The sequence below is a fragment of the Aythya fuligula genome, chromosome 2 (genome assembly GCF_009819795.1).
Source record: "Aythya fuligula isolate bAytFul2 chromosome 2, bAytFul2.pri, whole genome shotgun sequence".
Classification (NCBI taxonomy): Eukaryota; Metazoa; Chordata; class Aves; order Anseriformes; family Anatidae; genus Aythya; species Aythya fuligula.
The window spans coordinates 6425015-6452315 of NC_045560.1; the positions used below are offsets into that span (position 1 = coordinate 6425015).

At 44.6% G+C, this 27301-nt stretch overlaps 1 protein-coding gene across 1 annotated transcript in view; it reads right to left on the reverse strand.

The window, feature by feature from the left end:
• Window positions 1–6988: 6988 nt before the first annotated feature.
• ACVR2B (activin A receptor type 2B) overlaps window positions 6989–27301 on the reverse strand; it is an 89373-nt gene continuing 69060 nt past the window's right edge. The window contains exons 2-11 of the mRNA XM_032182215.1: window positions 25459–25666; window positions 21627–21736; window positions 20125–20276; window positions 18669–18812; window positions 17451–17594; window positions 16470–16618; window positions 12252–12366; window positions 10419–10557; window positions 8394–8524; window positions 6989–7202 (exon numbers count right to left, since the gene is read on the reverse strand). Of these exons, the coding sequence (XP_032038106.1) occupies window positions 7008–7202; window positions 8394–8524; window positions 10419–10557; window positions 12252–12366; window positions 16470–16618; window positions 17451–17594; window positions 18669–18812; window positions 20125–20276; window positions 21627–21736; window positions 25459–25666 (1487 nt within the window). The 3' untranslated portion in view covers window positions 6989–7007. The remainder of the gene's footprint in view (window positions 7203–8393; window positions 8525–10418; window positions 10558–12251; window positions 12367–16469; window positions 16619–17450; window positions 17595–18668; window positions 18813–20124; window positions 20277–21626; window positions 21737–25458; window positions 25667–27301) is intronic.

The following is a 27301-nucleotide window of genomic DNA, read 5'->3' on the forward strand; positions in this document are numbered from 1 at the left end:
ATGAAGTCTTCCCAGAATATGCTAAAGTTTTGCAATACTAACCTTACTGGAATGTTGTATACTGAGTTTTATAGGTTTTTTTAACAACTGGAAAGATTAAGAGGCCCCTGCTTCAAAACGGACCCAAAAATGCAGATATAGTGTTTTAATCACATCATCTGCCCCATTAAAATACTGAAATAAAAAGGCTAACAAAGGAAGCACTTTTCAGAAAACACTTTCTTAATACATATCCAGCACAATGCCATTATAGAGCTTCAGGGAAGCCCTTTTGGTTTCAATGTTGAAAAACAAAAGTTTTGCTTTTTTCCTTCAGTCCTTGGGGATCACTTTCCATTTATATATATATAACACATACATGTGTATATGTATATGATATATATACATAAACACATAGCAAGGTTCCTGTTTGTGTATGTTACAATATTGTAGTATCAAGGAGAATCCAGATAGCAACACTGTTTAACATGAGGTTTGAGGTAATTGGTTCTTGAAATACCTGGATCACAGACTGCATCCAGAAATAACAGCTGGGCAATGAAAAGTGTTTTTTCAGACAGAAAAAACTAGTAAACGAAAGAAAAAAGAAAAAAGAAAAAAAAAAAAAGAAAAAAAAAAAGAAAGAAAAACAACAACAAAAAAGCTTACAGCAGTTGCTTTTACATGGAAAAATAAAGGCACAACAGAATAGCATTACATTTCAGAACAGCTGGATGAACGTAACACAAGTATGACCTCTTTCTGTGGAAGTGTCCCGACAAAAAGGATTACTGCTTAATTGATTAGGTTATTACTTCAGTCAGGGAACAGAGCTTCACCCAAAGACTAGAATATTAGAAAAGAAGTCCCATGTTGGTGAGTGAGGGTATTGACCAGGTATTGTTTAGAAAGTGCTCCAGGAACACACACACTCACGGTCCCACTGAATTAGATGCCAACTTTGCCCCGGGCTTCCACAGGGCCAGGACTTCACCAAGAACAGAGAGAATTAGGATTCAGCAATCACAGGAATTTGCTCTAAATCACTCAAGCACTAATTTCAAAAGGCACACTGTCAAAACAGCTTTCAAGTAGCACAACATATTGTTTGGTATTAGGTTTTATTCAGTTACCTTTTACCCTGCCAGCATTGTGCTGTTGAGATTAAGAGAACGAAAGACTGGAGTGATTTTTAGGTCCAACAAGCAAAGTTAGCTTAAGTGAAAAGAAATATTTTAAAGTTTTTTCTTCTTTTTTTTTTTTTTTTTTTTTCTTTTTCTTTAACACCTTTAGAGTACATTGGATTGGTTACACAAATTAGGAATGCTCTTTTTCTAAGTAGGACTTTGGACATGACAGTGCTCCTTTTCCTTAGTGCCTCTGACCCAGACAGTAAAATCTGACACTGGGAACACAGAGCACATCTGCATGTTCTGGTGAAGTCTGATTATTGGTGTCACTTCAGTGAGAAGGAACTTCTGGGAAATGCTTTTATCAAGACTCTACTGGCAACAGCTCCTTACAGATCATATTGTCAACGCAGCAAACGCAGCTGCTATAAACGGATATGGCAGTGAGTTAGATCAGCCCAACTATTTGGTCTCAGTAAATTTTTAACACCCTGACTTCACAACTCACTGCAGCATCGTGGCATATGTCAAAAGACACCCTGCTCACACACGGATACTTGCATGATTAGATGAAAAAAACTTCCTGGTTAAACTGAAGATGGTCATAGAAAAGCAATAAGCATTTTTAGCAGAAGGGATGTGACATGCACGATAACCTATTAAACATATACTCAGTGCCGCCCTCAAAGCATGTCCAAGTACATCCAAGCTTGCTCCTCACGCTGGTTTCAGGCTAACTTTGTTCTACCCTCTAGACTTTGATGTAGTGCACACTTATTTTAAACAGTATATATATATATTTATTTATTTGCTGTGCGTACACAGACCTTTCTCCCTTTTCCCTGCAGAAACATATTAGACATTACAAAAATAATTTGTGGTATAAAAGAATTCTCACACAATGTAGAATTTTTGTTTGTATATGTAACTAAAATATATATATATATATTTCCAAAAGTAAAAAAGTCAAAATGTCCTTATTTTCCTCTATTATATAGTCTATTTTATTTACAGTGTTACCAAACAATATTCTGTATGTAAAAGTGATAATAGTTTGTGGGACGCTTCCTGCTTAGCAACTTCTCAAGGGGAGTGTGGCTTGTAGAGGACTGCACCAACAGCACTGTCACAATATTATCAACCAGCACCTTCCTCTGCCGTAGGAGTTTCTTCCTTCCTAAGTGAAACCAGACCTCTCACCTGCAAAACAGGTAAATTCTGACAGTCTGCCTAGAAAGCAGCACAAGAGGAATAAAACCTGTGCTCTCCAGTTTCTATGCTATGATATTAAGGGGGAGTCAGCATTCCTCATGGCAAACGCCTGTCCGACCAACCTGGAAACCCCACTCCAGCAACACTGGCACTCAGAGGACCCAAGGCTGCTCCCACTGAGCTGAACAACTTCAACAGAAACAGCAGTGAATCGCGAGACCTCAGCAAAATGCAGCAGAGTTACTGGGGGGCACTCACGTACCTTTTCTTTGAAACAAACAGAAACACAAAGACCTCGGCATTTCCATAGGTGTAACTTTACCAAGCATAGTTTATTCCGTAAGAAAATTTCAGCCAAAGACTGAGGCAGAATAATAAAAAAAAAAGTGCTTTTCTTTTGTCTTCACTAGAGAAAACTTCATGATCAGGATTAGCTGAAATCTGTAATCAGAATAAGTAGGCCAGGTATCGCTTAACTGATGGTTAGACCAGTTAATAGCCTTCTCTTAGAGTGTGCACATATATTTCAAGGGGAGCCACGTAGAGTTTCCAGCCTTGCTGTACTAACGCAATTGTAGTAGCAAGTCACAGCTCTATCACCTCAAGAAAGCAATTTCAGCTCCTGTGGTATTTCCAGTCTCAAAACGTAAGCTCAGACTTCCTTCACCTAGGAAACCGACCCAGCCAGTGCAATAAATTAATAAAAGGAGTAAGACCGGAGAGAGGGGAATCCTGGCTCCTCGAGTCATGGAGAATTTTTACCACTGGTTTCATGGTTCGTATTTACCCAAGAACTGCTATGCAAGAGGAGAAGGTCAACAATAAAATTCTGCGACAAAATTTTTAAGAGCTACTTCCTCAAAATCAGAATGGGAAGTGAAATTGGGTGTTTGGGAATTAATACAAGATGTGTTGTACCCAGCTTTTTCAAGGGAGTGTTAAGAGGAAAAGAGTCACAATTGCTTATTACAGCTACACCTATGGATGTGCCCTGTTGCTGACCTGCAAAAAGCCTCTGCAAGACTGAACAAAACCAAAATCATGTTGTCAATGAAAGTTCAAATGCTAGATTAGCTAGGAGGAAACTACTTGCTTGACAGCTCAAGTGGTTAAAGACCGATAAGTTCATCAGAGCTTGTCTTCAGTAATAAAATAAATAAATACCAGTTAAAAGAACAACTTTAGCTGAACTGGTACAAATTTGGAAATAGGTAAAAGTTCAGGATTTCCTTCTCTGCTGCGGTAGCAAGACACACATATTACCAACATAGAGTTAAAATTTGTAACCGAGCACACGTGCATTTTGGAAATTCTTTTTAAAACCAGTTTCTGCACCCTGCTGACAAGATGATCTATAAGGAACCATTACACCAGGCAATACAATCAACATTCGGTCCACGTTTGTACAGTTCCCCGCAGTAAGGTAAGCTACACATGAGATTTTTTTGTTTATGCTTTCTCAGAAGAGACGATTTAAGAGACTGTCTAATAGGCTATTAAAATCATATGGCACTTTCAATAAATACTTTAAAGCTTCTCAAAGAAATCAGGATAAAAAAAGCAACTGCTGTAATAAGCCTGTTTTAGCCATTATACATAATGCTGAAGGAAAAAATCCAGAACAGCAAACAGATATTGACAGTTAAAAGACAGTACAGCTTTTTTTTCTTTCTGCAGCAGTGTGAACCAGCTCCCATTCCTGGGGAAACGGGAGCAAGCCCACCTCAAAACAAGCATTCATTCAGTCTTAACTCTGCTCTAGACTCCACCCCAACCCTTACATCACTTCACTTCTAAAACATAGTCACATTTTCATATAAATCTCAGTGCAGAAATGTATTAGAACGTGAAAAGCGCTGATCCTGCAAACCTTTACGACCATGCTTCACGTTAAGCGAGCCGCCGATGGCGTGCCACCAGGAAAGCCACCCCACACGCTTAACGTGCAGCATGGGCACGCCGCAGCATCAGCCCCAAAGATGTCAGCCCTCGCCAGCGACATCAGCTGGGTCAAACTGGTGTCGTTCCATCCGGATTTGTCACGGTGTTCTCAACAGAATCACATTAAGGAACAGAAACTTCCAATCCTACACACGGAAACACAATTACATGTGTGTACATACTAATATGCAATATACATTCAGTAACTTGAAAGAATAGGTTAAGACTTTATTCAGATAGACAAATTAAGGCAATTATCTTCATGTCTCTTCGAGAGAAAGGACCGCGTCCTCATTTGTGACCTCTAGGTTTTAAAGCTATATTTTTTCAAGAGATATATTTCAATTTACTTTATATTTTCTCCATATTTTCTCCAATTAGCAATTTTGTTTGCTTAGTAAATTACATTTGTGCAAGGGTCCACACTGGCAATTTAGCAGTGACAACAAGCCCAATTCATCTATATAGTACAGACTTTTTACATGTGTTTTTTTTTTGTTTTTTTTTTTTTTTGAAGGGCGATTAGTTTAGGACTGCGTTTTGGCTTAACACAAGAAAAAATTTAGATGTTCTGGCCATCCAATGGACATAACTTTGTCAGTCTAGCAAGACACATAATTCATGTTATATTCAAAGACCAAAAGAAATAAAAATAATAATAAAAAAATAAAAACAAAACCAACAATAATAATAACAATAATAAAAAAGATGTACTGTCCTTTCACTAAAACAGACCAAAAAAAAAATCAAAAAACAAAAACAAACAAACAAACAAAAAAAAACACAGAATGGAAACAGCCTTCACAAATAAAAGTGAATAATGCCCAGGTACCTTATATAGGCAGTTATTCTACAACTGTATACAGTTATTTACAATGGTGCTTTATAAAACAAACAAACAAAAAAATGGTAGCACTTCCTAAAAGATTTTGGAACTTTTTTTCTTTTTTTTCTTTTTTTAAAACTCCCTTGTCATAAAAGCCAACTTACATTAAAATATACTTACTACAAGACAACACAACTAACAAAATATATAATAAAACTCATACAAGTAGAAAATTCTGAGGTATTTCTGGTTTGAGGTGGTCTGTGGTCATGAAGTTTTTAATTTTTTTTTTTCAGTTTAAACCTCGGAAGCCACGTAACGTGTGTATGTGTGTGTGTTTTGTGTATTTTTTTTTCTTCTTTTTTTTTTTTTTTTCTTTTAACATTGCATGTATTGCAAATTAAAAAAATATTTCAATGTTGAATCAGCAGCATTAGGAACATTCACTGACTAGAGCGAGTTTATGGCATAATAAGAGTAACGGTATTTCAGAATATGCACCACTTGAAGACAAAAGAGTTTAGTCACAGAGTAAGGAGAAAGCAGCGTCAAAGAAACCAGTCTGCGAGATGCCATGAGAATCGCTGCTGCTGCTGCTCAGCTGCCTCGGCAGTCTGCAACTGTACAGTTCCTAGGCTTCTGGGATGCTACAGGAGCCATCTGCCACTGGTTCAGGTAATTTCCACCTCCCTGCAACCCCAAATTAAAAAGAAAACAAGAAATTTACAGAGCCGGTTTTCACGCTTTTCCTCTTTCCACCATCTGCACCGGTGGCTTGGGCTGGCAGATAATCAACCCCGAGGCCAAGTTGCCTGAAATGACTCACGCTTCATGAGAGATGCAAATTTTTTTCCTATCTTCCAGTATTTTACCAAAGTGCTTCTGAGAACACACTTTCCCACCTCTTCCAATTATGCTGCTTAAAAGCATCCTTCCCATTACTATCTGGAGTTGAAAAATAAAAGGTAATTATAGTTCTGCTTTTTTTTTTTTTTTTTTTTCCTTTTACCACCCAAGCCCCAGAAGCTGGAGGAAGGATGAAGGAGCACCTTGCTTACAGCCACTGGCTCTTTAACGCAGCTTTCTCCAAACGCTGCAGCTGTTAATACTCTGCCCAGAAATGTCCTTCCTCTCCTCTAATGGTTACCTGAGAAGTAGCTCCATAGCAAATGATGTTTCCCCAAATGCTGCCAAGTCCAACGTCACTCTCCCCACCCCTATTCTACGCTCCCCCCTTCAATTCTACCACCAAGAATTAACATTCTCTGCCCGGTTACTTTTTTTCCATGTTACAATGACACCCGTTAGATCCGTAAAAGACACATCTGCTGTTTTTTTTTGAAGCTCACTTCCAAAAAGAACCCTAAAAACGGAACGGAACCCAAATCTCAAAACAAAATGGGGAAAAAATCCTTTTGAGGAAGGTGTAATCTTATATAACAGTCTTAAGTTTCCTCCAAAGTTTGCAGCATTGCATTTTCTAAGATGGTAGGTGGTTTTCCTTTATGTCACAGATGCTCCGCTCAGAAGACAGACTGATAAAGAGAAACCCAGAAAACTGAATAAAAAAAAAAAAAAAACGAACTGAAGTGAGTTTGTTGAGGTTCTGAGGTACCTGCACCTTTTCTGCATTCATTAGTCGGCACCTGAATGCTTGCTGAAATGTCCATTTTTTTAATACAGTAGAGCAATGTGCTGGTAAAATTGATCCAATCCAAAAAAATAATAATAATAATAATAACAATAATAATAAAAAGTCAAGATAAAATAGCAGCTGCATTCACGTGTTTGTTGGATTTTTGCGTTTTTGTTTTTTTGTGTGTGTTTTTCTTTAAAACTTTTTTTTCTTTTCTTTTTTTTTTTTTTTTTTTTTTTTTTTCAAATCCACTGAGTCTGGAAAGACAAATGTGAACCAGGACTTAGATACTAGACTCTTTGGGCGGCAAGTCCACGTTGGTGACAGACGTCACGATGGAGACGAGGCAGTCCGAGGTAGTGCCGTTTACGGATTTGCGGATCTGAGCGATGCGCTCCTCGACACAGCCCGCCGAGAGCCGAGCCTCCGCGTCGTGGTCCCAGCACTCTTCGATGGTCACGCAGAGCTGCGCCAAGCCCTGAAGAGAATGGAAGAAGAGCTAAGCATCATTTCTCCATGGTATGCAAATCCGCAGGAGATTAACTTTAAAATTTACTTTCATTCAGTTCTTTTCGTTTTTTAAGCTTCTGGCTTCTAAGGCTGTACGGTTTGGTCATATCTAGCTTTTCTCATAGACCCAAAAGTCCTTTTTTTCTTTTTCTTTTTTAATAACAAAGTGCATCATGAGATTTAGCAGTTAAAGCTTTAAAAAATGAGCCATCCAGTATTATGATTCCTATGATAACACCACTGGAGCTGGCAGTTCTGTATCAGTTACTAATGAAGCAGTTGTTTTGTTTGCAATCACTTCTGTAGGTATCCAAAAATACCTGAATCCAACACTGCTGGAAGAGCACCGCTCATATTTGAATCCCACTCATCCAGAAACTGGAACAGTCAACTCTATCTACACCCAGCAGCTCTCCCTGACGTCTAGGCAATGAGTTACTACACCTGAATCTAACCCAAACAGCAGCAGTTTGGTCAAAACAGAGGCATTTAGCTTCTTACTGAAGCCCTGGGAGGTTTCACGATCTGCTCACTTTCCCAGTCTGAAAAATCAGCTCTTTTATTAAAAACACTCATTTGAAATTATCTACCTCTGGGAAACCCATGCTGCATTTTACCTCATTGTCTGTTTGCCTTCATGTCTAATTAATTTTCCCTCAAAAAATTGCTCAAGTCTTGCATGCTATCTGGCTTGTGAGGAACATGTCTCCGATGGTACGGATCATTCTCTCTTCAATAATCAAAGGGACTTTATTTTCCATTCTTTAATCATATTAAACGAGTCCTACTAAATAAACGCACAGCACGCCACACCACGTTCCCCGTTCACTTGCTCTGTCTGATTTTAATCAGCCAGTTTACCCTCCAAATACAAAAAGGGACAAACAGAAAGGGGAACGTGAAGGTGCCGTGCAAGCCCTCATTCCCTGGCTCAGACTCTCTCTGCAGGAGGCCACTGTGCTAGGACAGCACTAGGGAGTGGTGAAGACACAAAGGTCACCCGCAGTTTACTTTGTGCCTCAAGGCACCTCAATCCTGCCAGATCACTAGAAGATTTCCCTGCTATTTTTCCCTTTGAAGCTAACACGTGATGCATAACCACATCCCTCGTGCCCCTCACGCAAGAAATAACTTCCCCCATTAACCAGGAGGGACATACGGGGTGTTTCAGCCAATGATCCTTGAACACGGGGCGCATCTTCTTGTGAACCACCACTTCTTGCAGGTCCTCAAGGGATGGGTGCTGACCTATTTCTTCTTCAAAAGGCAGCATGTATTCATCCACTGGACCTGAAGTGCAAGCAAGGGACCAGATTAGTACAGAAACAGCCTCTGTAGAGCCACAGCCTCCACAGAGCCACATCTTCCTCGTGTGTAAGCTGTGGCTCCAGAGCAACCTCAACCCACTGCAGCAAAATAACCTAAAGAAAGGTTTTGGCATGAGCATAATTTCACTTTAGGCACTGACTAGCAAGGTCAAACATTTACAGTGCTTGTAATCTCTTCCTTTGTGATTTGGCATGTTCATAGATTTAAGTCAGCCCTGACAGAGTAGAGCCAGATGCACTTGTCCCAAGTACCAGCTCCTAACTACAAAATGATTTCTGAATGTTTTTGTTATATCTGTTACAGCTGTGAACTGCTCTGGGCCACAAGAATGAGAAAACTGTTTTTGAGTGCCAGTGCAGACCCTGGACTGCAGCAATAACTCCTGATCACTGAAACGTCATTTGGCCTTTGGCAATGTGGAGATGCCCTCTTAGAAAAACGCAGCCCAGCTTAACTAATGGGCTTTCTCAGGGTGCTCAGTGGCATTACATATGATTTCTCAGTAGCGAAAAGTGACCTCTTGCAATAGTGGGAGTAATTCAAGAGGGTCTTTCCAGAATAAAATAAAAGAACTGACCACTTTAGCTGGTCATGAACTGCGACACCAAGGAAATGATGTTTAGCTACTCTGAAAATAAACAGTCACTAAAACAGCTTATCATTATTCTTGTTGACACAATGCCAGTCAGTAAAACAAACTGAAGTGCTTGTTCCAACAGATGGCATGATAATGCTCATGACCTTCCATTCCTCTTCTTCAAAGAGGAATCAAGACTATAAAGAGCTGCACTGGTGATCTCCAAGCCAAAGCTACTGATAACACAACCATGCTCACCACCTGGAATTGAGTCAATGCCTTGTTTCTGAAATTACACTCACTGCCTTTCAGCTTCAATGAGCAAGACAAGGCCTGTCTGTCAATGAAGTCAACAATGCTGACCACAATGATGGAACAGATCTGTTAAATAAGGTTCTGTACAATATTGCTTCTGACCTAAAATGGCAGATGGGGTTCGGCGTAACTCTCCCTCAGCCCAAAGTCTTCCCTCTGATTTAAAGGTGCTGTGTATGATACTTGGAGTATCCTGGCCAGCTACTTCCTAAGCAAAGTTGAAAGGGGATCACAAAAATAAAAAGCAAAAATCCAGATAGATATCTGGGGGGCCTCAAATGAGAAGTCTCATTGCTGCATCTAACAGAGACCTGCAGAGTGATCCTGGGTACAACTGCTTCACCCCGCTATGCTCTTACTTCCCTGCTCCTCTGGCATTTTATCAGGTTAGGCAGGAACTTTTTGAAGAACCACACTCCTAGGCTCATGTCCTAATTATAATCAAGCTCTCCTTTGCTCCTACAATATTAACATCAATGTCTGAAGCCCAGGTGAGGTACTATTAATTCACAAACTTGATATTCAGCCCAGATCACCCATATCTGCACAAGTAGAAGTTGGAGCAGGCAGCCTTGGAGCTAGTACAACAAAACGATAGCTTCCCTGACCAGAGGCAAGGTCCTGCAAATAGCAAGGATGTAACCAAGAGCAGATGGGCTACTTGGACAGAAAAGATGACACATTTTGCAGCATCATTTTAGGATCAAACCCCTTGTGAAAGCGGACATGGTGAACTTTGATGGTATTAAAAGCACTTTGAGAGTTGAACACTACAAAGATTGTTATCCACAGAAAATGACAGTTTACATTATAAATGAAGCAGATGAAAAACAGGTTAGCAGCCTAATAAGAATATGCCATTGATTTTTTTTATTATTTATCTTTAACAAAGCCAGGCCCATTCTCTGGGCCAGCAAACCATGCTGAAACAGAGCCGTTGCTGGGGCAGATCTTTATTCTTACCATCAACTGCTCTACATCTGGAGACTAACTCCCACAATACCAGTCCCATTGCATACATGTCTATTCTCAGGAAGGCGTCTCGTTGGAAGTTGATTGCTCCCTCTAACACTTCGGGAGCCATATACCTCCTCGTTCCCACCTACAGAGAAAGAAACAGCTCGAGTTAAAATCCAGTTGGGTCCGTCAGCCTCCGTTGGTCAGAGATGAATGACAGCTGCTTTCATTAGCCTTAAGGCTACTTCTGCTAAATTTGCACCTCGCTCGGAAGACAACCAAAAGGGAGCTGTTTCTTCTGACACCGATTCTCAGTAAGTTCACTTGAGCCTAGATAAGCTACCTGAAGGAAAAAGCCAAAGAGCATGGCTACGTGTGTTGTATACATTCAGCATACAATATAGGTCTAACACAGATGCAGCGAGGCACAGCGAGTAGGGATGAAATCCTCTGCGTCCCACTGCATCTTGCTCCAGCAGCACATGCTGGAGGAGAAAATGCTGCCTTTGGAGACACACACACAACACCCCGAGGTCAAGCCAGACTTGGTTATTGCAGTCGGTGAAAATTGAATCCTCTTTCTCTAAAAATATACATGTAAAAAGAAAAAAAGAAAAAAGAAAAAAAGAAAAAAGATAAAGGAAAAGAGAAAAAAAAAAAAAAAGAAAAAAGGGAAAAGAGAAAAGAAAAAAGAAAAAGAAAAAAGAAAAAAGGGAAAAGGAAAAAGAAAAAAAGAAAAAAAAAAAAAAGAGAAAAGAAAAAGGGTAAAATCAATGTATCCTGAAATGGTAGAAAAAGGAAAACTTGCAAAAATTTCCAAAAAATTTGCATATTGCAAAACTTCTCAGATATTTATGGCTATATATAGGGCAGAATCGTAGCCCATGATGTAGGAGAGAGGAGAGCACAGCAAGGTGAAAAGCACCTTTTTAATATGGGAGCTGAAATGCTTTTAATGTTTTTCTTTAGGGGTTTCTCATCTGATCTTGCTGTTACCTGAGGAATTGGGCAGAGAGGGAAACAGAGATGTAAGAAAGCATGGGAAATGCTGGAAAAATCCAAAGAAAGGTAGCAAAAATGAGGAAAGCTGTGAGGAGCTAACGTGAGGTAAGGGTAAGAAAGGAGATGGCATTGGAGACATTCATTCCTAAAACCCAGGAGGTGCCCGGAGGAACGGCTGCCCTTGCTGCACCCCTGCCCAGAGACAGCGAGGGGCCACTTGCTGCAGCTCACAGGTGGAAAATCCCAAATTGATCAAAACGCAGGAAATTGTTCACACAGTGCAAAGCCAGCACGCAAAGTTCACCATTGCGAAAGGTCACCCTGGCAGCGAGCCTGGCTGAATTCTTAAAAATAACTGAATAGTTTTAGGAGTGTTAATGTTTAATACTGAGGCAATAAAGAGACATCACGTCCCGTGTTTGAAGGGAGAAGTCGCTTGCCACCAGGGCCAGGCCAGACTGCACATCTAATTGTTTGGAAAGTGCCTGTCTTGGAGGAAATTAAATGCTCAGAAGTGGCACTGCAAGGAAAAGGTGCATGGGGGGACAGGGGAGATGTCACATTTGCACCAGCATGTAGGGTTGGGTTCCCATCACAAAGGGCCAGGGGCTGAGAGCTGTGTCTGGGCTCAGGATTGCGTGCTGCTCCTGTTCCCTTAGGTCTCGCTTTCCAGGGTCATGCTAAGGGGAAAAAAAAGGTGCTTTCCCCCGTATGAATTACACAAGGAAGAAGAAAACATTCCCGTAATCTCCCGGCCTCCAGCCTGCATCTGCACAAACCGCCTCCACGCACGAGAAGCTGACTTTTTACGATGTTATTTTTAAAGATAAAGATTACCTGTCCATGAGTGTCCCCTGGAGGTTTTCCAGGTTCAAACCGTACAGCTAGACCAAAATCGGCCAGCACCGCCGTCAAGTCGTTCTTCAGCAAGACGTTTTTACTCTTGAAGTCCCTAGAGAGAGCCGAGAAGCGAGTTTAGGAGGCTTTATTACGGCATGGGTCTGAATCACAGCGCAACACACCACTTTGTAACCTCTACATTTAGCAGCCCTGGGTGGATCGGCTCCTTTCTTCCTTCCCCAGCTGGCAAATTCAGCTGCTGGTGTCCGTGAGACGCCACCAGGCAGCCCTGTGCTGCTGGGCTGGGACCTGACCTAGCCCGGGGAAGGTGCTGAGGCCACTGCTGCCACCCTGACCCCAACCACGCACTTCTTTGGGTGCTTTTGTTGACTGCCATCACCTGCTGGAAGCAGGGGTGACCGAGGGTGGCACAGCAGCGGTGTCACGGGGGTGCTGGCAAACAGTTTCACCGAGCGCTGTCCTCACAGGGTGTGAAGGTCTCCAGCACTGCTCTCTGCAGGAGCTCACGCTCGGCAGGAGGGTGATTTACAGCATGTTTCGGGCACATAACCCTGAGCATCCTCAAGCCCTGGGTACCGGGGGAGTGTGATCAGACCTTGATGCGCCGCCTGAACACGTGGCGGTGCCACCTCCTCTCCCTGCCCAGAGGGGAAGCAGGGCACAGGGAGAGCAACGGGGAAAAGGAGGGAGAGAAAGCACAGCTTCAGGACAGGCAAGCTGCAGAAGTCCTGAGGAAATTACCAGCAAAATGAAATCCAGACAATGAGTTTCCCACCCACAGCCTTTGTAGGCCTTTACACCACTGGATAACTCCGTATCCCTCCCTTTCCCTCCAAGAGGTATCAAAGGAAGAAAAAAAAGGGCTACATATTCATCCCATTTAGAATAGAATTAATAGAATAGAATAGAATAGAATAGAATAGAATAGAATAGAACAGAACAGAACAGAACAGAACAGAACAGTTCCAGTAGGAAGAGACCTACCAAGATCACCAAGTCCAACTGTCAGACTACTTTTGGGGCTAACCCAAAGCTAAAACATCAGCACGAGTATTATCCAAATTTCTCCTAAACACTGATGGGCACGGGGCATCAACCACCTTGCTAGGAAGCCGGTTGCAGTGCCTAACTACCCTCTCAGTGAAGTTTTTCCTGATGTCTAATCCGAACCTCCCTGATGCAGCTTTGAGCTATTCCCACGTGTCATTAAAACAGGGAAACCCAGGACCAAGCCTTCCTTGGGCATCAGCCACAGTCTTCTATTACAATTCTGCTTTAATTGCAGGACTGGCTTCCCCTGGGTTGGAAATAAAGCAGGGGAGGGGGTGAGCCCCCACGGAGACGAGCTGCCCACGCAGCTGAGCAGTGGGTGTCACCCTTTGCGGCGGAGAGGCTGGCGCTGTGCTTGAAGATGACTTCAAGGGGACATTTGGGTCAGCCCCGTGCTGCAGCACTGCTGCTTCGGGGCAGCTCAGGTGAGTCTGCAGGAGCCGGGGAAGGGGGGGGCTGGATGGCACCGAGATGACTAAACCAGCCCAGCCTCGTTCCCCGGGCTCCCCGCATTTTCATCTGAAAGGGAATGTTTGGCAATATAATTAAATTACAGACCTTAGACAGCAGATGGCAATTGTCCTGTATGCTCAGCATTATAATTTCCCTATCATCAATTCACTCGGTGACCCTGCTGATTGCAGGACATTGCAGGCCTGCACAAAATAATTAATGAGGGCAGATACAATTGTTCCGCGCTAGAGCGACCTGTCAAAATTCCTTGGGAAGAGAGAAACTGCTGGACCAGAGAAAAGAGCTGCTGCCTGTGGCCGTGGAGAAAGCATCACGTGCAAAACCCATCCTGTGTCACCCAGCCCTGATTCTTAGCTCAAAACATCAGAAGGTTTGTCCAGATTGCAGCAACACAGCAAGCTATCCGCAGCATGATGGGCATTGCTGGCTCGGGGATTAGTGTGGGGGAAGTGGGTTATTCCCCTTCCAGCTGTGAAGCCTGAGAGAGGAACACAGCAGAAATCTGCCTGCTGTGGCCATGGGATATCCAAAGACACAGGGCAGTCTTGTAGAGCCTGAGAAACATTTGCACATCTCTGTTACACCTAAAAACACCCCTAACCTGCTACCTGCCATCTTAGAGACCGCCTGCCTCCAGGCTGTAGCAGTTTCCCCACAGGCTTAGAAAGCAGCCATCGCCCAACGACACAGATAAATGACTTTGCTCGGTCAGCGTTAGGGGATTACACCCTCCAGGATGGTACAGATTGTGCACGAGATTTTCACAAAGCTGTGGCTCAGCTGGGACCGCACAGGAATTATGCGATGCTCTTCCCCATTTTTCTATGTTTTCCTTCCTTCCACGGGCACCCTGAGCTGGCAAGAGTGAACTCAATGCAAACACACCCAGGACTGGGAGAAAGGCTTGATTCAACCCACGCCCAAGAGAATTCCCACCAACACCATTAGTAGGAACCCTAAAATAGTCGCTAGCAAAAAAGCGGCCTGAGAAGGATAAAATTCCCTTTTCAGTCTCATCCTTGAAATCAGAGAACAAGGGAGCGAGTGGACAACAAGTGGTCGGTGCGTTAACCTGATTTAGACACCAGAGATTTTATTTTCTGCTTCCACGTGGGGGCACTTTAGCACCGACGAGCGATCCCATAACCTCCATCCCGCTGTGCCGGGGCCACTGTCCTAGGAGTTTGCTCAAAGTCTGCAGAGCAGTGACTCAGGGAGTCCCACCTGGCCTTCCAGCATCTTCGCAGGCATTGTGTTAACCCGTTCAGTGACGCCCCAGCTTTAAAAAGTATTCAGCGTTGTTTGTTTGTTTGCAGCACAAAAGAAAAGAATGGGGTAATCCAAGGAAAATCCACTGTGTCCTGAAACCCCGCTTCTGTAGGAACGTATTCAGTTCACCCCAGTGGCACGCTCTCCATCTTTTATCATTTATTAAACGGATGGGGACACTAATGAGCACGATCTGTTGCTTTAAAGCCTTTCTGTAGCTTTTCCCTGCTCCCCACCCTCAGGAATTTTCATGCATACACCGCAGCCTTTATTTTCATGGGGACAAATGTCAGGGCCACGGGGTCAGCCCCAGGAGCGGCACAAAGGCAGCTGCAGGCTCTTTCACCAGCCCCCAGCTCCCACCAACTTGAAGGTTTGGGGGGGCCCCACGGGGGCTGGGACATCCTTTTAAAAACAGAGATCATCTTGCCGTGTAGGAAGACGGCCCCATTAGGTTGGATGCAGATTACTGCAGCTGGGCATGGGGCTTAAGAATCTCCTCGATGAAGGGCAGTGGGGGAGCACGGCTGTGGATTACTGCCCACAGCCACACAACCCACACAAATCCCTTGGGGAAAGCTCCCCCTCCTGCCCTGCTGCTGGCGAATGACTTGGTAGTGATGGGGTTGGAAATGGACGATCTTTTAGGTCCCTTCCAACCCAAACCATTCTGTGAATCTACGAGGTTTTAAACCAGGGCAAAGGACTTGGGACTGCAGGGATGGGTGAGGGCTAAGACGAGCATCGCTGCAACAAGGATGGTTTCACCCTCTTCATTTGGGATTCCTGCTGTACCCACATATGGAGGTCTTGGGGTCACAGTGCCCTTCCTCTGCTGTCTCTCATAAGCACCCTGGCGAGATTTGGGCACCATAAAACTACCGTGAAAAATAAATAGCAGCTATTTTCTACATTTCTACATTTTCTCATCAGAACACAATGTTCAAAAGCTCTGTGGAAAGACATACAGTGGAGTTATCAGTCTAACACACGTAGGGAAGAACACGGTCCAAATCTTCAGATGGCCACACAAATACATGGATTATAATGTAACTCATCAAGCACAGACTCTTTGAATAGAGGTTCTCCAGCAACCAAGCTCCCCTTCCCTACACACATCAAGAGAAGAGCTGAGGGCAGAGGGAAGCGCCTGCCCTTCAGACATTTGCCATAAACCACCACCAAGCACACATACTGCTTCACAGACAAGATGCTGATTACCTGCTCTTTGCCATTTCTGATGTGGGTGAAAAAATTCTTGTCTTAGCATAGAATTTTGGGGGCTAAAAGGCATTCACTTTCCAAAAGCACAATCTCCTCCTCTGGTTGACAGCACCATTTCAAACAGGTTGTGAATAGCTGAACAGGAAACTTGAAAAGTGTTCACAAAAGAGGCCATACCTGTGTGCTATAGCAGGTTTGTGCCCTTCACCCTTGCACCAAGGGACATCTTCATGTAGGTAGGACAAGCCACGGGCCATGGTTTCTGCTACATGGCAGAGCTCATTCCAGCTGATGATGTTGCCCTTCAGGTAATCCGTAAGAGACCCCTGTAAAACAGGACATCGCATGTTCTTAACCACAGCCCCTGCTTCTAAACTCATCAGTTTAGAAAATGGTTTTCATCAGTGCTTGAGAAACATGAACCTTCATTTAAGAGGTAAAAAATATCACCAGCAAAAGTGAAAATGAAGGAGAAGTAAAACCCCAAAGCATTTATGAGTTCTCAGCCCTTGACAGCACAGAAAGTGTCTGATCTCCCAAGTAAGTCCCAAGTCTACTCATCTGCCAGGGAAGGCTTGGAAGGGACAAAATGGTCTCAAAACAGAGCAAGTCGAACAGCTTAGGAAAAGGGAGAACCTTGCATGCAAGAAGATGGTTGCATGGTATCAGCTGGTGGTGGAAATGATTGACTCACTAGGCCTTGAATTAAACAGAGGGATAACGCTGCTGGCTCAACCCCGATTTGTGCATGTTTGTTTTATTTTAAGTGTTAGTCACGTTTGATAACTAAAGCAATCCGTGAAAGAGGAGGTATGCCCTGAGTTTCAAAAGCAAACACAAAGCCTATCTGCAAGGGCTGGGTTGGGATCTACGTGTGCTATGAGACAGCAACCACTGCACACAGGAGCTGTGGCCTTTTGTACCACCTCTCTCTCCCCAGCTCCCACCTTTCTTCATTGTGTGTTTTTGTAGGAGAGCCTTGAAAGCTAAAGGAAGGGCCTCTGAAGAAGAGGAGCAGGAGCAGCCCTCCACTACCACCAGTGGAAGACTATCTGAACCATGGGGGAGCTTCTGGGAGAATATTAGATACCAAACGCTGCTGCTTCATGCCCAGCCAGCCCTCTGCCTTCCCCAAATGTATGTGCAGCGATACGTTACCTTGTCATGGAAAGCTGTGATCAGCCAGAGCTCTGTCTCTAGGTTTGTCCCTCTTTTCTCTGCTGCGATAAATTGCAAAAGGTTTTCATGCTTCATGCCAGGAGTATTGAAAATCTCCCTCTCGCTCTGCCAAGATTGCTTATCCTAAAGCAGGGAGAAATGCACCATCAAAGATCACTCTTCCCTTTAAAGCAAACAGCCCCTTCAGCTCAGTCAGAGCCGCTCATGTTCCTCTTAATACCATTCTCCAGCGTTTTGATGTGATGCATCCCTTCAAAATGAGGCTGTTTTCCTAGAGGGTAGGTGCCAGAGGAAGAATGGAAGTTGCTGTTCTCAGTCTCCCTTCTCCAAAATTATCCTCAGCTATTCCTAAAGCGCATGTTTGGGTTCGGATTCCACCCCCCTGCCCAGCCTCACTGAGAAATAAGATTTCTTGAGATTTCCAAAGAAAGAAGGCAGAGATAAAGCCTGTGCATGCAGCACCCAGATCTGCATTGTAGCCGTAATTGTTACGACTGCAAAATCTAATCTAGGCTCTATTGAATATTTACTAGTAGGTCACAGCTGGCATGGACAGAAGATGTGCAAATCTCCTTTAGCAACGCTATGACAACAAATACAGGGAGAAAAAATTAACGAATAAGGAGGTAGCGGAGGAGCACAAAGGCGTTTTAGTCATTCTTCTCTCATTTGACTTTTGATTGCTCTACTCTTTCCATTTACCATTCCTAGACAGTCAAGTCAGGAGCATTCAAAGGTTTCCTGGAGTGGAAGACGTGAGCTGAGAGACACGCTGCAGCGCCGTGAGCTTGCACAGCACCAGGGCTGTGCCTCTGCAAGCTGAAAACTGCTAGGTTGGGGTCTGGGTTTAGGATTTGTGTGCCGGGGCAGGACACACAAAGCCAGGGATTTGGTCCTTTGTGCACTTCGGGCATTGCAGACCGGCTTTTAACAACACGGCCATTTGCAGTGATCCCGTGGATTTCAAAATGTGCTTGTTTGCCCTTCTTGCAGCAACAACTACTGCAGGAAGCATTCGGTAATGAGGTAACACAGAGAAAAGTATAGGGGATGGAGGGTCCTTGAACTCTTTCTCCCAGCAGAAGAGTCCAAATACATCTTTGTAATGGTCTCAAAAACACCTCCACAGGCATTCGGAGCATCTCAGCACTGGCAGGCAGCCCTACGAGCGAGCCCTGAAGGTGATGCCCTTCTCACCTGAATAGGGAAGATTTTCACAGCCACGTAGTCGTTCATCAGCTGAGCCTTCCACACGCAGCCGAAGCGTCCCCTCGCCTTGATCTCCAAGAGCTGCAGAGGCTTTAGGCCAACCAGGGGAGAAGGAGGTGGTGGGCCGGGGTCCTGCACAAGAGAAAAACACTGTCGCAAGTTGAAGTGGGACTGTAGAGCAAAGGAGGAGGAATGGAGACACTGCGTGTGGGGAAAGAGGTGTGAAGAAGGGGCCTGTTATTTCATCCAAATTATTGAGATGTGCTCTTCACAGCAAGAGCAGCACTAAATTCCCTATTTTGCTTTGCAGGGTATTTGTACAGAACATATATAACAACCTGTGCCTTCAAGTGTCACTCTGTGTGTCAAACCACTGCCTGTCATCCTCTGGCAAAACCTGAATTCTCCAGTGTTTTCAAAGCAACGGCTATTTTGGGCTGTAAAACACTGATGACCTCAAGGCTACCTCCTGCCAAAAGTAGGAACTTTTTCATCTTTGTGACCCAACGGCAAAATACACCGACAACCTCCAACTGCTTTGCACTTAATTAGGAGTGCTTCCCATAGCCCTAGCAGTGGGCAGTAAACAGGTCTGTCAGCATTATAAAGATAGTATCTGCCGGGAGAACAATGCAGCCCCAACATGTGGCAATGGAGCTCTGTCCTATCTACTTTCAGCCTTGAAAGGCTCCCAGCATGGTCTGTACAGGGCAGAGGAAGACGGCAGAGAAAGCTGCTGGCCCCTTCAGAAGAAACCAGAAGGCTCAGGGCACAGCAGAGCCAGCAAAGACCAGTTCTCGATGGCTTTGGGCTGTGAGGATGACCTCCTGCATGCATTCTCTGATGGCTCATAAAAACTGAGCTTCAACAGGGAAAAAACATCTCCTCTCACCCCATAAAACTGATAGGGACTTTCTAATCTCTACAATCTCCACTCCTCTGCAAAGTTGGCTGAAATTAGGCAATGGGTTTGACGGTTTGGGAGGAAGGGTAGCCACCAAGCAGGGTTGTGTAACTCCATCCCTTAGGAATTTTGGAAATGGTGATAACCTGGTCTAAACCCACCAGCCTCACAGGGGGTATGAATGCTGTCACGGGGCCGACTGTAGCATTGACTTCAAAAAGATGGAGAAGAAAAGTTAGGCCACCTGAACAGTGTTAAATTTGAAGAAAAATGAAGAAATTGTTCACGATAAGGGTGGTGAGGCACTAGAACGGGTTGCCCAGAGGAGCTGTGGGTGCCCCATCCCTGGCAGTGCCCAAGGCCAGGCTGGATGGGGCTGGGGGCAGCCTGGGCTGGTGGGATGTGTTGGAACTGGATGGGCTTTGAGGTCCCTTCTAACCCAAACCAGTCGGTATTGTAGATATACTGAGCAGCCTCTGTGCCTACCATAATGTACAAACAGAGGGAAATGACTTGGAGAAGCCAGAAATTCCTCCTCACCTCATTGATGTCGACGTGCCCGTAGGGGGGCTTGCGGTGCCGATACATCCAGAAGGCCAAGAGGATGGCCATTGACAGGACAGCAATGGGGAGCAGAGAGTACACCAGGATGTTGAGCAGAGAGGGCGTTGGTGGCGGTGGCTCGTATATGACTGTGAGGAAAGAGCAGGGAGAACATGGGGAAAGACCTTTTAGAAGCGTACCCACACCGTGAGCTACCTGTCCAGACATAACCCAACACTGCCCTTCCTTCTGCTCCAAAGCCAACAAATCTTAGTGGCATGTCTCATCACATCCTTGCACAAGGCTCCACCATTTACTCTTTTCCATATTGCTATTACTAACAGTCCAATGGTCCAAATCACACTTCACAGACTGAGCTTCCCCCTGACCTTCATTTAACATGGACATTCTTATTGAGATATCTAAAGGCTGAAAATTTCCTCCTCTTAACCCTTCTGAAGATATGAAGCAAGCAGAGTACGAGACCCCTCGTGGAGCTGCTTTGCCTTGTGCAGTGATTGACAAGACGTCAGTTTTCAGTAAAATGCTGCAGGAGCCACAATCAAATGCACTATTCCCACAGTAGTTCTTGTTCCAAATTACATCAGTGCAGTTGAGACACAAACAATGGGAATACTAAATGGAGCCATGTTGCTATGTTGGAGACAGGGAAGGAAAAAATAGCAAGACCTGCCAAATTAAACAAAAAAACTGTGAGAGAAAGAGTATTTGCTACTAGGTTGCTACGGGTACATTAATAACAGGAGATAATAAAAACCATGTAAACAATTAAAAACCTAACAGGAAAGCCCAGGAAAATCTGATAATGGTCTCTGGGAACATCTCAGTAAATGCAGGTAGTTGATAGCAAAAGGAATCATCTTACGGAAAAGATACACCTGCTTTAATAATTTTTTATTGAATGATACTTGAATGTGAGCCTACAGCAAAAGGAACCAACACTTTTCTATTAGCCTCTAAAGCAGGACTGACTATGACTTTTTTTTTCCTTGAAGTACATCCAAAACCTCACACCCATTCCCTTTTAATGCTCAGACCAACACAACGCTGCGTTTCAGCCAATAAAAAGCAAAAACTCTGGATGCCCGAGGTTTTTGGAGCCTTGTGAAATGAAAATTAAAGAAGTAGGTGTCAAAACGCCTTTAAGAGATGGAGTCTTGATCCCCCTTGTGTAAATTACACTGACCTCTTCCCTGAGGGCTTGTAAGAGCCCACTGTGAACATCCACCACCAAGAAAACCCAATCCTCACTAGTGATGGACGAGGTGTTGGTACAACACACTTTATCCAGAATTACATTACATTAAGAAACTGTTCTTAAAGACTCTTAGAAGAAGGATTTGGGGATTTTGTAAGCAAATGACAATTTGCGTCCTGTCAGATGCATTTTTGTGCTCAGCATCCAGCAACCCAAAGTCATCACAAACTGGGTCAAGGCAAAGAAACCCCGCAATTCCCCATCCACAGCAGTCACTCACCTTCTGGGCCGGTTACTTCAGGCAAGTGGGTGAACTTCTCGTTGCAATAGTTGCCCTCGCAGCAGCAGAAAAAGACTTGAGGGTTTTCTTCTGTGGCTACACACTCCTGCCTGCGTCAGGGAGGGACACACACAGCAGCAAAGGGAAGAGAAAAACAACGTCAGCCAACTTGCGTCTTCAGGAACAAACACACACATCCCCAAATTCGTCTTCTCCACGTGCCTTGTCCTGCTGGCACAGCCTGGCAGGCTCTGCTTACAGGAAACTCAGCACTCACATATCCCGGTGGATAGCAAAGACCCTTGAAAAGGCCATAAAGGAAACAAATGCTTCCATATGTACTAAAGACATTAGATGGCGAATAATAAATAACAGCAGGCTCCGCTAAGTGAATGAGAAGCAGAAAAACAACAGAGAGGTGCCTCGCATCCTGAGTTGTGCCTCTCCTGCAGCCTGTACCTATGCTGCTAGGGGTGAGAGGTGTTTGAGCGTGCAATTAAAGCTTGTGCCATAAAGCTCGTATGAAGAGGGCTGAGCTAAGCCTGCTCTCACTGGCGTTAGCATCCCTAACTGTACACGCCGCAAGACACCTGCAGTGCCTCTGATTGCTGAAGGCAGGAGGGAGGCTGGAGGTTTGTTGTTGTGTTGTTTTTTTTTAAGTTTTATCTTCAAGTGCCATCTCCTTCCCCTTTAAGAAAAAATCCTATACCTGCACAAAAGCCTTTAAGGAATTCAGGTTGCAGCCCTCACGTTTCTAATTTCCCCTTTATCAAGGCAGCCTCCTCGGCGCTGAGGTTTCCCTCCCCATTTCACGAGGCGTTAGGGGGCTTCCACGTGCCAGAGCAACTCCACTTCCCCTCATTCCTCCCTCTCCCACAGATCGATGCAGAGAGATGATTTCTGCAGGGCTCCAGCAGTCCTTTCTTTCTGTCTCTTAAATACCCACTTCCCTTCCCTGCCACTTTTCGCGGCGTTGCCCTCTGCTTTCAGTTATTCCGCTCGCAGAGCCGCTCTCTGCAGAGAGCTGTATCAAACTATTTCCTGAAGACCGGCTAAATTATATGCATAACTTCCTTCCTTCAACCACTCGGAGGAAGTAGCAAAACAATCATATGTGTTTGACATTATTACTCATTTATGAACCCATGCCAAGCCTCCCTTTCTGTGGTATCGCTGACATAATGCCACGAGGAGGATGGAAAGGGCTCTCTTAAATCGCCACGCAGGGTAGTTGTCAGGACTTTATTCCTTTCGGGGAAAAAAAAACAAGGCAGTTTTAGCTGAAATGCCTCATGCCAGGCCTCAGCTGGGAAGCACTTGGTTGGTTCGGGGGGCTTTTTCTTTTTCAACTTCAAAGCAGAAAGCAGCTATTTGAGTTATTCAAATGGACACAGATATTTCAACAAGTTAAGCAATGCTTCCAGATGTTTTTCCTTGAAATCAGATAACAAGCCATTTGGATTTAAAAGCATCGGTATTGGAGTCTTCAATAGCAAACACATCCTTTGCTAAATCTGTTGGTTAAGAAATCAAGCTAATGAGTGAAAACAGCCTGCTCCACATCTGCAGTTCATTATCCCCGTCTTTCAGTTGGTGCGCGCTCAGGGCAGCCATCCAGGTACATCTGACATGTTATACTTAGCAAATATTAGAAATGATACAGTGGGAGAGAATGACACATTTTTCTACGGCAGCGAGAGCACGTTTCGAGGCAGTTCACGTGCTCTTCAAGGGAATGTGAGCACGACCTCTCCGGTGGGGCTGTGTAAATAAACAAATAGCACCCGGTTGATTTTTAACCAGTCCCTTTCCCCTACAGCCTTCAATGCACATGTGCCGCGTTCTGGTTTCCTTATTATAAAGAGCAGAGGAAGGAGCCCTCATCCTCAGCATCCTGACTGCTGCTGCCCTGCATTTGTCACCTTCCCGTGACACAGTTACATGCTTGCCTTGTAACACCAAGTGCTGCCAATGTGCTAAACCCAGAGATGCTGCAGGAGGACCCAGCAGGGCTGTGTACTGCATGCAGGGGACACTGCAGGGAGCTCCAGGTGCATCGCCCAAGGAGCTCAGCACCCAGCAGCTCAGCATCCAGCACAAAGGTGCCGCAGACGAAGACAGGAAGGGCATCAACACAGCACTGCTGATTGCAAAAATCATCTTTTAAGCTGTTTTTGCCATTGTGGGATGCGACGCTACCTGCATGAAAGACTGAAGAGGGCACTCAAGGGAAAAAGAAAAAAAAAAAGACTCGATTTAAACAGCCCTTATTTAATTAAAGCTAACCTTTATTTCAAATGCTGCTTTCAACACTTGCACTTGTTTGCTAATTCTCAGAACATCTTTTAGCTCTGCCCTGAACTGCGACTTTGAAGAATTGGGCTGCAGGATAATGGATGCTCAACCCCAGGGCTGAGAAAAGGCTTGTGAGGAGCCCTGGAAACTTTTTACCGTTGTAACGGAGCAACACATTATGACAAAGATTAAGAAGCACTACATCCCTGCACGGAGGCTCTCAGTGACAATACCAGTGTCACTGCGAACGAAAGCAGGCACTGAAAGGAGAAATCTGTTTACAGTAAACACTTCTGCTTGGAAATACCGAGCTAGAGTGACTTTCTGTTCTCAGGAGAATTGGCATTAAAAAAACTAATGGGCCAAGAAGGATTGATTTATCAGTTAAAAATAAAAAGTTAATTTTATACGGAGCCCAACCCTGCAACCGGCAAGGGAATAGGTGTGGTAGGAAAGAAAGCCTAGAGCTAGTAAGAGAAGGAAGATGAGGAACTAACTCACAGCTGGGAAATGCCAAGACAATAGGCACAAGACCAGGGACAACGTGCAATGACTAAGGAAAACTTCCAGCCATCGGACAGAGCTGGTCCCAGCTAAAGCCGACAGCTTAGGACCTGGTGTCCTAAAACCTTTAGGATTGGAAGCTAGAAAAACGATGCTGTGATTGCAACGAAGGTGACAGCAGCTTATGCGGGTGTGACACCGAGGGAAATCATTGAATTTTGTATTCTGATCCTCCTTATTGATAGAGCTGGGCTTTGTTTGGTTGCTGTTTGTTGTTTTGTTCTCGCTTTTAACAGAAACGCTGCCTGAGCTCTGAACTACTGAGCATTGTCCTTTTGAACCGGGAAACTTCAGAGGGCCGTTTTCTTCAGCTGGAGTTATTTTCCCCTCTGTAGAATTGCATTAAGGGAAATGAGAAAAGACTAGCTTATTCTCCCAGCTATTTAATGAGGCTGGAGCCTTCATACTACAAAGCTGCTCTGCTTTTCAGCTCGTTACTTGCAGCAACATGCAAACATGAGCGTTACTTTTGCTGTCCCACTCTTTCTCCCAGCCTATCTCTTCGCTCAGCCGAAGAACAGCAAAACTTTTTGCAACATCACAAATGCCAGAATCTCAACCTCTAAACACCCCCAGATATCTGTGTATTTTTTTTTTTTTCTAGAGAGATCCAAATGATTCCAAGTTTTCCTTTGTATCGCCAAATGCTCTTGGAAGAACATATTGCTCTTCGTTTGATGGTACAGGACACGTTTTTCAAAGCATGCCAGAATTATCAAAGCTTTGCTAAGGGAAAGAAGAAAGAAAAAAAAAAAACACCACACAACAAAAAAACTTAAAGTGCATTTTGCAGCCTCTATTTAGAAACTAAAGTGACAATTTTGAGAGCTGCATTAGCAACAGAGGTAATTACTGGGGATGAATGGGCCAATTGACTTGGACCTGCTTTCTTTTCCTCGATGCAAAAATCACAAGCTTTTGCACTTAGAGCAACAATTAAACCTGCCTTCAGGGAAACCAGTTAGGCTATTACCTGTCGTAACAGTTGAAGTCGTCTAACCAGCAGCCTTTCTTCACCAGCTCGATGGATCCCGAGTTGTTTCTCCAGGAGGCGTAGCAGTGGAGCCGCTTGTCCTTCTCCCCCTCGCAGCGCTCCACGCCGCTCTGGTTGGTCTTCTCCAGCTCCCAGTTGGCGTTGTAGTAAATGCATTCCCTCGTCTCCGCCTCCCCGTGGCCTGGTCCTGCAAAAGTCAAAGCCCAAGCACGTTCAAGCACAATCATTCACAGATCTCGGGAGGCGCATCTCCACGGGGCCTTGCTTTGGGTGACGCACGCGTTGGTATTGAACTACACGTGCCATAGACATGAACTTCAGCACAGCGTGTTCTCCTTTGCCAATTTGAGGTGGAGAGCAGGGATCAGGTTGGCCTCAGCTCACACCAGGAGCCTGTGGTGAAGTCAAGAGCCCCACACAGACCCCAAGGCCCCCTCTGGCCAGTGCCTCAACCACAGGTCCCTAGCATGGGGAGGTGGCACAGCAATCCACACTGTGTTTTTTAACCACAGAAGGCCTGGTTAGGAAAGAGATCCTCCCAGGGTGCTGCTTGCCACGTGCTGGGCTGGCACACAAGGTAGTTACAGCCTCCCTCTCCACAGCTATTTCAGGAAACACCACCTAAAAATAAAGGGTTTATTATGCGGGTAGGACGTAACTGGGAATGGAGAATATTCATCCTGCAGAGGAGGGACAGACCAGTACCAAGTCCTCACTTAGATCCCAGTTCAGGCTTATTTCACTCAGCCTCCTCATGCTAAATGCCATTTTTTTATTACGTCGCCTTTCCACCAAAGCAAGACCCTCAGCAAAAGCAACTCCATTCCCCGAACAACTTTGGTCACCCTACATGGACCTCTGGCCACCACAAACCAAGGACTCTCCCTGTGTTTTTACTCAACTTTGTATCAAAGGACCAAGGAGTTTTTGCAGTCCCTAAAGTGAAGCAATTCCTCCACAGCCATCAGACTGCAGAGCAGAAACACAATTATAGATACACCAGTTTAAAAAAGGAGTTAAGCAAGGACATGGTGATATCCGCATGTGACATAATTTGTCTTAAACCTTAGAAATCCTCTCTTTATTTGGAAATACTCTGCACCACAGCATTTTGATGATTTGTTTAAAACGAGAGGAAAGAAGGAAACCAAACACACGAGATGTAAGCAGATAGCCAGAAATAGCACCACGAAGCGCATGGCTTTGCGAATCCTGAGATGTCCTGCAGCCATCTGCCCTTGGGATCACCCATCCAAGGCAAGGTCAGACCTGGCTGTTACACTGATGGATCGCAATCACAAAAAAATGTTGGTATCCCAATAAACTGTGTTGACAATTGGGTAAAAAAACATGAATGGGTCCCGCAGGATGGTGAAATGAAAGTGCTGTGCTCCCAGAATAGCCAGAGCTTTGCAAACCGCAGAACTACGCTTCTGGCAGGAAAATTTTGCAGTGTTTTTACGACTCTGCCTTCTCCCAAGGCTGTGTGTGCAACTTTTAATGTTGGGTTTAAGGCAGTCAGGGCCACGTCTGGATGATCTAAATGCAACCTCATCTCTGATTCTTGCTCTACGAGGCAAAGCAGCCACTTCGGAAAGGTCTCTAAAAGGTGATTCAATTTGACTTTCAGGAGACATGGAGCAGCGAGTGGCTTACAGCTGGCAGAGGAAACACCCAGCCAGGCATGGGCACCAGCTCCTTGCCTTGATGGCAATCAAGCTGTTGATGCAGCCTTCTGCTGGCCACAGGCAGCAGGTAAGGATTGCACAGCATCACAGCATCCTGCAGCTTGGAAAAGATCTTCAAGCTCATCAGGTCCAAC